Source organism: Terrapene carolina, unplaced genomic scaffold (assembly GCF_002925995.2).
Source record: "Terrapene carolina triunguis isolate 2854851 unplaced genomic scaffold, T_m_triunguis-2.0 Scaffold132, whole genome shotgun sequence".
NCBI classification, from domain to species: domain Eukaryota; kingdom Metazoa; phylum Chordata; order Testudines; family Emydidae; genus Terrapene; species Terrapene triunguis.
In genome coordinates, this window is record NW_020664483.1 from 15,788,820 (window position 1) to 15,799,839 (window position 11,020).

An 11,020-nucleotide genomic window follows, 5' to 3' on the forward strand; every position below is an offset into this window, starting at 1 on the left:
AGATGTTGCATTTTTGAATCAACTACTATCTGTGTGGAACATCTGCTCATAGTTACATGGGCACCGAATAAGTTCTAGCAAATAAGCCCGGCTCATCCGAAGTGGGTTTTGGTCTTTTCGTTCTAAAGCTCAACTTCGCTCTAATAGATTTACTTTCGTTGCTGGGAGTTAGTTGGGAAAAAAGACTGTTTGTTCTGAATACAAAAAAGGATGAAAGTCTTGCGGTTGGGGGGGGGGGATTGCCGATCCTTTAGAGCGCTGCCGTGTAGCGAGGGTGTAAATACAAAGTAACCATTGCTATTAGACAAAGGAAATGGCCATTAAACTCAGAGACGGGTAGGCAGAGCGGCGTGGATTGCTGCGTATGACATTAGCTGAGCGAGAGAGGAGAGAGAGAGAAAATGTATCAGACAGCACTCCTGTGTTCTGTCGTCCTGCCCTTGATCTTGCCACTCACTTCAGTAATAGTACTCGCAATCAAAACAAGCCAGTGTCCAGAAGCAGATGCTCAGGGTCATCTCCTAGTTTTGCTCGAACACTTAGAAACGCTGGAGTATTAGCTGTGCTTGCAGGGCTCTGGGAAGAAGGATGGATGTTGTATCTGTAACCATTGCTCCACTCTTCTTCACATAACTCAAGTGAGCGATCTCAGATCTTTTGCAAAGGCTGCAAGCAATTACCCAAAGCATTCGGTGTGAAAAGGGGACAGAAACAAATCCTGCCCCCTACAAAACAAAAACCCCAGCCCTGCAATACCCCGTAATTTGTCCGGCAGCAATAAACTCTACTTACAGGGAGCTCTTAAAATAGCTAATAGCCCAGCCACACACCAGAATTACAATCTATTTTAGTAACTGTAACCCTGTGTGTGTGTGTGTGTTGTTAATTGAACGCTTCTGTGGCTCGCACAGCCTCGTTGCTTGCATCTCACCCAACCCACCCCTGCGCTGGGAGCCGAGTTGATGCAGCCCAGTGCATTGTGTAAGACGCGACCTGTTATGGCCACCACTACTTCCGGGTTCCAGCATTCTGGTCCAAATCCACCTCTCCGCCTGTGCAACACACACTTTACACACGCACGGGGGACTTGCAGCAGGCAGCATCGATCGTGGCTCCTTTAAGACAAACTCAGACAGACATTTTTAACCCTCTTCCTCTAGCCTCTCCCGCTGCAAAGGGGGAAAGGGAGCGCGCGAGCGAGATCTGATTAGGAATTAGGACTGATTCAAGAACAAGCCAGCGCTTAGACCTCCATGCATTTGAATATTAACATTTGAGGTGTCCAGAGCACTGGAAGTACACACAGCGGATCATCATCATTCATTCACCACCTTGACAACCTCGCCTTTGATTGACAGCTGGAGTGGCAAAAAGCCATGAGACTTGGTAGTTGGGTTTGAGGGGCACTTTTTTTTTTTTAACAAAAAAAAAAACTGATTTGGGGAAAGGATATTTGCTTTCTCCCCGCTGCTGTCTTGGAAACGAAAGGGGGAGAGTGAGAGAGAGAAAGAAAGAGAAGGAGCGCGAGTCTCTCTCTTTTTTTTTAATGCTGAATTATTGTATCGTTTCTTTGAGATCCAGTAAGCTGAAGATTTTCCTCGATTGCTCACATTGCTGGCGACTCTAAGGGATTTTTGCATTTTTGGGGGTTTGGGGGAGAGTTTGAGTTTGTTTCTTTTCACACTGGCCTTAAAGAGGATATATTAGAAGTTGAAGTAGGAAGGGAGCAAGCCAGGCCGATGGCGCAAAGGGTACGTATTAAAAATGGAATTTAAATGTGAAATAATATTGAAACGTGGCTGACAGAGACGCTGCGAAAAAGTTTTTTCCCACCTCTTCTTTGGCTCAAACCTATATATATATTGTCAATTTCTTGATTCTATCAATTCCTATCACAGACATCTCACTGAAGAGGCAAACTTTCTATAAAGTAATCACATACAGGCATGTAACTGAAAATACAAGTGTATGTATTTATCAGTATTACAGATATACTGCTAAGAATACAATGTCGTTTTAAAGTCACCAGTGTCTAAAATATTTAACTAACGTGTCGTTGAACATTTTAATATGTTAGTGATGACATACATCTTCACTTTTCAAAGATAACTTATTAAACTTTAAGTAAACATAACTTTTTGCCATCACAAATGTGCAGTGCTGTAGTCAGACCTTCATTTAAAAATAGTTGCATATTTAAGTAGGCAGAAATAATATGCACATATATTTATTATTACTATTTATTACTATTTTGGACGCAATACTAATTTTTCTAGACTTATCAGATAAATTGAAATGCGATGAAAATATTGTGAGGGACAATTACAATGTAACGAATAGAGTTTTTAAAAGAAAAACGACATAAAATTAAGTTTGCTTGCAATAATTTCTGTACTGTCCCTCAAAGTACAGTTTGTAAAAGAAAGTTGCTGTCCTGACAAACTTGCCTTTACTCTTTCAGTTCAAGCAATTGTCAGTGTTTTTTAAAACAACTTATTCACACTTTTGCTTTTAATAGATTAAAAGTGGCAGTTTCCCCTTATCCTTAAATACCACTTTAACTTTCGGTTCTTAATGTTTAACAAAGAATATACTTAACATTCAAAACTTTCAGTAGCACATGCACACATCTGCAGCAAATCGACATTAAAGTAGCTTGTACATAATAGCTGTAAACCAAAAATTGACTCTTTTGTTATTAAACTTTGGATAACATCAGATCATTGATACTTGTGTACTTCCCTTCTTAACAGTGGGAAGGTTTAAAACAGGATATCTTAAAATTAATTAACTGCTTTAACTCACGTTTTTCCTCCATATGGGAATTCCAAATTTTCAAATTGTGCTGCAATAATTAGAAAAAGTATCAGCTTTGGTCTTGCATCTAAACTGGTGCTTTACATTTTTGTTAAAGAGAGTTTAGTTTATAATTTAAACATTAGGAAATGCTTTCCACTGGGACAATTTACACACACAGACACACAGAGAAATACCTTAAACCAGGAGCCTGTATTAATTCACGTGTTAATAATAGGTGTCCTCATTTTAACTTTTGCTGTGGAGACATATTGAAGCAGGCAACTTTTCAGCAACGTGTTTATTTTGAGCGTCACTCCAAAGCAACCTACGCTGCGTTTACCTACTTCCCTCCACAAGGATGCTTTTCAAGGATCCAGAATTAATCCGTTTCGAGGGCCTATTGGGGAAATGTATTTTTACAGATCTTCACCCTCTCCCCTCTTTTTTTTTTTTTTTTTTTTGGTCCTGTTTATTTTAAATTCATAGATTTAGCACTGCCCAATTCCATGTGCTGGACCTTCACCAAGTGAAAGACTCTGGAACGGCTTTCCCCGTTCTAACCTCCGGTTACGACTGGCCTTCTGACCCTTTTTTCTTTGTCTGTCATGCAGTACGACGATTTACCCCATTACGGTGGGATGGATGGAGTAGGGATCCCCACCACCATGTATGGGGATCCTCACGCCGCCAGATCCATGCAGCCTGTTCACCATCTGAATCACGGTCCTCCGCTGCATTCTCATCAATACCCGCACACTGCTCACACCAACGCCATGCCTCCCAGTATGGGCTCCTCTGTCAATGACGCTTTAAAGAGAGATAAAGATGCCATTTATGGGTAGGTAAAGCTGGCATCGGGTTTATTAGTTAAGATATGATTATTCCCTTATTTCCCTAGCTGACGAAGGCAGAAGTAAAAGCCATTGAACCTCAGATTGTTGGTAAATTCTTGTGACCCGGGCTTCCATTATAATTGCATGCAAATTTTAGGGTGGATTTAAAGTTTTATTTGCATCACATTATGCTCGGCATATGATTCTCCAATAAAGAAGATTTACTTTCCATGGGGCTTGAAACGGATAAACGTTATCCATAGGTAGTATTCAGTTCAAATATTATAACTTGCCTAATTTGTGTGTGTGTGTGTGTGTGTGTGTACACGGAAAGATACTTGGTTGCATAAACCTATACTCCTATGTGGTTTTGATCACAACTTTTAAATATAAAAGACTGCTAAACTGTGAGCGTAAGGAAAATTAGTCATTAGTGTTGTGATCAAAAGGAAAGATTTCCGTGGTACAACCTGTTTTGGGAGGTAAATATTTTGGAAGAGTTTAGAAAGAATACCTTGAACTGTTCCATTCTGAATAAAACTTTTTAGCTTTGTTAATATATAATGCTGTGTTAAGTAGAAAACTTCGGGGTTGTTTCTTTGAGCTGTGCTCTGTTTTGTAGCAGCATTTGAGGCATCTCAATGCGGCAACTTATAAAATAGTTTCTAGGCCATTGCATTTGGAACTGATGTGTTACGTTGCTCTGTGGATATCTTTAAAAACAGTTCGCGCATATTAAGTTGAAGTGAACTTTAAGATCCATTCCCCCCATCTCGCTGAGAACAGCGAGCTTTGAAGCAAAACCATCCCATCATCCAGTTTCTTTATCTCATTATCACAAATCTGTAGGATTGGTTTAAACTCCATTCCGGATTCTCTGGAATAGTTATGAAACCCGGAAATTGAACGCATTTTGTAATAAAATAAAATAAAATATTAAATTTTCAGTTGAGCTTTTATAGCTAGTAAATGACTTTAAACTTCTCCTTAAGAGTTACTCCAGCTAGCAAAAATCAAAGCACTTGGCGTATACATTTCTAAGGTCGGTATCATTGTGCAATAATATACAGCAAAAAGAGGGGTGAGCAGCGCCTATATTGAGTAGGGGGGGGGGGGGGGGGGGAAGTAGGGGGGGTGATGACCCAAATAACAGCGTGCTCTGCCAACTGAAGTGAATGTAAATGGATCGCTGGAGCTACCCGAATTGGGGCAACTCACTGGCAGTTTGGCTGGGCTTCGAAGTTAACAGCTCTCATTTTGAACATTATCATTACCGATGCCAAGGGAGATTTGCAGGTTCCACACCCGAGTCCAAAAAGCTGGGGTTTGCTTGGGTTGTTGTTTTTTTTTTATCCAGAAAGTCCGCAACTTGAAGGGGAGCGAAACAAAAATACTAATAATAATAATTAAAAAAAAAAAGGAAAGGAAAGTTAATTCAAAATGGCTGCTGGAACCGCTTTGGTTTTATTCATAGCAAATGTTAACAATTTCTCTGGCCAGATATGCTGAAGCGATCATCAGATACAGTCCATGGCTCAGGGCCTTCGACTTCAGGTCTCTCGGTTGAAGGGTAGGTGAGCTATGATTGGGGGAGGGGTGCAGCTGGGGTGGTGGTAGTGGGCTTGCTAAAAGATCACCTTGGTTGTTTCTCCCCCACTTATTCTGGGACTAACCATTGTCTTGTTTGTGACTATTGTATTTTCTTTCAGACACCCCCTGTTCCCTCTTTTAGCACTGATTTTTGAGAAATGTGAATTAGCTACATGCACTCCCCGGGAGCCCGGGGTAGCGGGAGGCGATGTTTGCTCCTCAGAGTCTTTCAATGAAGACATAGCAGTGTTCGCCAAACAGGTCAGCAAAACCGTACTGGGGGAAAAAACCTCTAACATAACAAGAAAACAAGTCTCCGTTAAAAAAAAAAAAACATTCATAGCCTCCCCTTCTATACTGCCAGAAATAAATCAATACATTCTCGATTGTACCAGCTCAATAAATAAATAAAGAATATATATTTTTTTAAACTTTGATTGTAGGGATGTGCAGCTCACACAAGATGGAGCGTAGCTAGATAGATGTAACTAATAATAAGGTCTGTGGGTATTTTCAGTGCATTTGATTCATTTGTTTAAGTGTTTATATGATGTACTAAATCTAACAGTCAGAGCTTTGAAGGAAAGGTTACATAATGGACCCGACAGTGTAATGAAGCAAGAAATAATAACGTCTGCTTTTTCTGTTTCCATATTTCAAATCTTTTTTTCCTCCCTTTTCTTATATTTAGATCCGAGCAGAAAAACCCCTATTTTCCTCTAATCCTGAACTGGATAACTTGGTAAGAGTTAACAGCGCTCCCTTTTTATTTCTCTGCCCTCTGGAGAGAGATGGTTCTAGGCTTTAACAAGGATTTGGGGCTCTAAATGGAAATTTTCTCGCGTGGATCTTTTTAATTACAAGCAATCCAGTGTGGTAATTCCCTGTTAAGTAAAATCACATAACGAGGTACATAAAGAAAGCCCCATCCAAATGAGAGTTTGGGGTCTTTATGGCAGACTTGCCTGCCTAAGCAGTGCATGGATTTATCTACGAATGTGTCAGTGTATTTGAGGTCTCCACATATCCCCCCGCACCTTTAAAATAGCTTTATGGGAAATGTAAACAGTGACTATGGATAGAGATGAATAGTTTAAGTAACCGACCTAAAATGAAGTCAAGTTTTTTTTTTAAGGATAAACAAATACTTTGCCTCTGCATTAGGAATATTTTCTCCTAGTTTGCAAAGCGAGGGTCCAACGATGTTGCAATAGATTGCACTTTTTGAAGGAAATGTTTACGATCCGTATAATTTAGCTACTTCATTGCAATAGAATTTTTTGTTAACTCTAGCTCGCTTCTTGTTAAACAGCGTACAAAGCCACTGCTATTAAGTTTTAGTGTTATTGCCATAAATCAAAACAACTTTTTTATTTCCTACTACTACTAAAAAAAAAGTGAAGTTATAGACTACAGCAGGGGCAGTTATGGGGATATACCGAAACTCAGGAATGAGATAGATGCTCGTGTTGTTTGTGTCTTTGCAGATGATTCAAGCCATACAAGTATTAAGGTTTCATCTATTGGAATTAGAGAAGGTAATTTTTTTCTCCCTTCCTCCTACGTTTCAGTATTGCTGAAGTTCAAGCTTCTGGTAAATTTGCATAAATGTCTTTCTGTCTGGTAATTAGTGTCAAGACCAATCTTAGCGTCCATTTCTCTTCGCAGTTTAATTACAATTTCAGCCTCTAAAACCGGGCTCACAAACGACCCGGCCTTGTGTTCATGTTAATACCTTGCTGGCTCTGTATAAATAGTCGTAGTTCTGTGTATTGCAGATGATATTCTGAATGTTGTTTGCTTGTTTGTTTATTTCAGCCACGCCTCGGAGATTGATTGTTTTTGGTGAAGGTGCTTTGTTTAGTTTCAGTTAGTTTGGTCGAGATTTTTTTAAGAGCCATCTGCAGGTCACAATCAGGGCACAGATTGTCCTGTAACATTTTGCAGAGACAAAGCAGAGTTGATAGTTATGTCAGTTTCTTGATTCTGTGAATGCTGTACACCTCTAAGCTAAGAGAGAATATGCAGCTAAGAGAGAATATGTTTCCCTCCCTATTCTGGAAATCTCAGCAATAATAATTAATAGCAATATGAACGCAATGTAATTCAAACTAACATTCAGTTGAACGCACGTTCAGGTTTCCAGTGGATTTTTATATGTAATTGATAGCTGGCCTACAAGAGGATCCCCTTTCTCCAAAAAATAAACATTTCGAGAGGTTTTTAAATGGTTGAAAAGTTTCTTTAGAACCCCCAGCCATTTTATCTAACCATCACAGGCAGGTTGTTTTCACTCTACATGAAAGTTGTTAAAATATGCCCATTAATAGTGGAAACTCAAGAACAAATATATTACAGTGATTTGGGGTTTAAGATCATGGATGCCTATAATGTATTTCAGTATAGTGCATCCAGTTGTTGTTTTTTTAAAATCCCTTTCTCTCTTCATACTATTTGGAAAGGTTTTATGATGAAATAACTGGTTGAAATTAAATAGTTTACCTTAAATGTCACCCATGCAGGTCACCTCTCTCATGGCCACAGCTCCGGGAGCAGATGAATTTAACACGGGTGTTGAATATGTTGTAGCCTGTGAATCATCTTGTCACTGTCAATTTTCTGGGATATCTCTATTTTGCGAGAAAAGAAAGTTATTCCTAATTCTGGATGCGTCTAGAGGTCTCCGGGGGATAATTGCTGTGTGTTCCCCCCATTTAGAACTTTTGATGTCACAAGGCTGGGGGAAGGGTTGGTTGATTGCACTTGTCAATTTCACTTATGTACTCCTGATTATATTTTCATTTTTTTTACCTCTGTCATAATGTAGGTACACGAATTATGTGACAATTTCTGCCACCGGTATATTAGCTGTTTGAAAGGAAAAATGCCAATCGATTTGGTGATAGACGATAGAGAAGGCGGATCAAAATCAGACAGTGAAGACATAACAAGATCAGCAAATCTAACAGATCAGGTATGATGATCTCTCCAGTGTTGCACACTCTGAAATTTGTATGCAGATCGCTTGCTGGGTCACTACGCCTCCTTTTATTATTTGCATATGATTAAGTCCCTTTTAGATAAATTTCCATCGAAATGAAAATTTTTGAATAATGTGGCTATTATTGCTTCATTAAGGCTTGCTCCCGGATTCGACCTGGCGAGATGAGCTTGTAAAAGCATTGCCTGCAAACTTGACCTGTTTCTTGTCGCTTTTAATTTTTGTCTTTATTTTATTTACCCTTTATAATAATAGAAGCGTTAGCCGTGAATCGCAGGCTTCTGGATGCTTGGAAAGGAATAGCTGAAGCCACTTAGAAAAATAATAATAAAATCCGAGATAGGTGGTCCAGGGAAGACAGAGAGTGTTTGAAATCTAGCAAATACTGGCTATTTTCCTCCTGTCTCTACGGTTCATTAGTCTGTCTTGTCAGTTTTCCTTGGCCGAGCGCTTTTAGACCTCAGTGAACATTGCTTTGTGCACAGCCTGCCTGCTGCAAGCGCGCCCATTTTATTTTACTTCATAGAAAAATAAAACCAGACCAAGGTTTTAATTTATTTTCATTGATCTTTCAAGTTTTTCAAACTGTCTCCTTTAGAAAAAAATACAGTTTAGTGGCTTTTAGGATGTCTGTGTTAAAGCTGGGATAGACCAAACCCTAAAGGCTTCTACACCCAGTGTGTGCATATAGTGACGACTTGTGTTAGCTGCTTTCCTTCACTGGCTTGTAGTGTGATTTTTTTTTGGGTTAATTTCAAGAGGTTACCAAAGCCAAATCAAGCTTCTAAAACATTAAAGTGGGTGAGCCTTGGCGTTTTGAGCTCCTTGTTGTGAATTGTAACGTTTTAATGGTTGGTTGTTTATTATTAGAAATAGTATTTGGCTCAGGGGGGAAAAAAACCCAACAACTCAAAACTATGATCTGGTTCCTATATACAATTCTAGGTGTAATGAGGCTGACTCTGGAGCCTTCCTTTTGTTAAAGCAAGGCGCAGTCAAGCAGACAGGAGTTTTCTTAGCTGCTTTGCCATTATCAGGAACACTGTCAACCAGGAGTTCTTTTATAGATTACTTACAAAAAGGTGCACTATACTTCAGCTTTGGTATTAGCTCAAATGTTGTTGTTTTTTATGTACGAGAAAGAAGCAAAGATCATCGGACTGTTATTAATGTAGCTGCGGTAGAACAGAAGAATGGTTTGACTTAAGGCATGAACTTGCAAGAAACCCAGTGTTTTTTAATTATACCGAGAATGTAAAAGCTTTCAACTATTTCTAAATGTTAGCATGACTCTCAACTTTTTTAATGAGACATTGAAAACAAGATGGAAACATGGGCATTGCTTCTGTCTGGTTGACTTGCATCCGACATAACTATTATAACGTTTAAAATGAGGGAATTGTTAAATTCAGATCTAGATTAGGAAAACTCGGATAGCTGCTGTTGAATAAAAATTGTAATCCAACAAGTCTAACTAGAAAATGGGTTTCTAAAAGCTCTGGAGTGCTGGGTACATAAAGCTATTTGAGCAAATTACAAGAATCGCTTAGGGGCACGAATGAAATCAACACTTTAATTGCCTCCAAAATGAAGATTTATACCCCATTCTCCCAACGAATCATTATTTTATTAAAGTGAAAGCTAAAGAAATGAAGTTGTAGTTTGGGGTGGTTTTTTTTATAAGGCTGAGGATTGATATAAATTCATTGCGCTCCCGTGGTAATATTCACCTTGTGCCCGCTTGTTAGTAATGTACCTTCAGTGTGTGGCTTGCAAAGATTGCAATATAGATAGCGAGGCCAAATTGTCTTAGGTTGGCCAAAACAAAAGTTCATGCTTTTAACTTGGGAGTTGTGGTTTCACTGCTTATGCGATAGGTGTGACATTTGAATGTGTCACCTCCGGATTGCCCCGTTTGGTATGTATTTGCTTCAGAAAGTTGAAGTAGGTTGGAAGGCGGGGGGGCCGGGGTGAGAATGCTTTCTGGTCTTTAATTCCCATCAGCGTTAGGCTGTGCAGAGAGGCTGTGGGAGGAAAGCGGCACACGTGTCTTTTGCCTTTCCTAGACGGAGGGAGATGTTCAAGTGCAGCTGAGAAGTTGCAAGGTTCCCAGCGCGGTGGGGCAGCGGACGCGGGCGCTGGCTGTTTTGTGCTGGCTGAGAAGGAGAGTTCAATCGGGACTGTGCTGCGCGTCAGGAAAGGGGGAGGATGAAAAGAGAAGGGTCCTTCTCCGTTCGCCTGTGAATGTGGCCCAGCCAGTTTGAAACCCGTGTTGTTGTCTGCGTCAGGCTGTGCTGACAAATGCAGATCCCCGTCAGGTGTTATGTGAGCCGGAGTGCCTAGTTATCTAATTAACCCCTCTGTCTCTAGAGCCCGACTGAGTTTCGGTTTAGCCGCCTTTTGCCCTGGGAGGGAGAGCCCGGCGCTTGGAAAGCTGTCCGCTCTTTGCGGCCATGAGACGGGCTCAGCCTCTGGCACCAGTGAGGTTCCTGGTGCGAGGAAATCCCCTGGGCCATTCTAGTGTTGCCACTAGAGTCAGGGGCCTGGCATTGCTGCGTCCCACTCACTCCGTCCTCCCGCGCGCCCTCCTCCGGAGACCTCCAAACCCCGGGCGTGACATCCCTGGGACACGCTTGAGGGCTCGGGGCAGTGCCTGCGCCCTCTTCCGCTGGGCACTGGCTAACCGCCCCCCAGCTCCTTTCCCTTCCCTCCGAGCCCCGCGGCGGTGCTGCGGGGTTAGAGGGCGCGTGTCAGGGGCTAGGGCTGCAGGCTGCACAGGAGAGCGGCTTGGGGCGGG

At 41.0% G+C, this 11,020-nt stretch overlaps 1 protein-coding gene across 2 annotated transcripts in view; it reads left to right on the forward strand.

Moving 5' to 3' along the window:
* The first annotated feature begins 1,043 nt into the window (after positions 1-1,043).
* The window catches only part of MEIS1 (Meis homeobox 1), a 127,257-nt gene continuing 117,280 nt past the window's right edge, over positions 1,044-11,020 (forward strand). For both annotated transcript variants that reach the window (XM_024211116.2, XM_024211117.2), the window contains exons 1-6: positions 1,044-1,751; positions 3,411-3,637; positions 5,342-5,483; positions 5,914-5,964; positions 6,710-6,760; positions 8,050-8,196. In XM_024211116.2, coding sequence (XP_024066884.1) covers positions 1,740-1,751; positions 3,411-3,637; positions 5,342-5,483; positions 5,914-5,964; positions 6,710-6,760; positions 8,050-8,196 — 630 coding nt within the window. In that variant the 5' untranslated portion in view covers positions 1,044-1,739. The remainder of the gene's footprint in view (positions 1,752-3,410; positions 3,638-5,341; positions 5,484-5,913; positions 5,965-6,709; positions 6,761-8,049; positions 8,197-11,020) is intronic.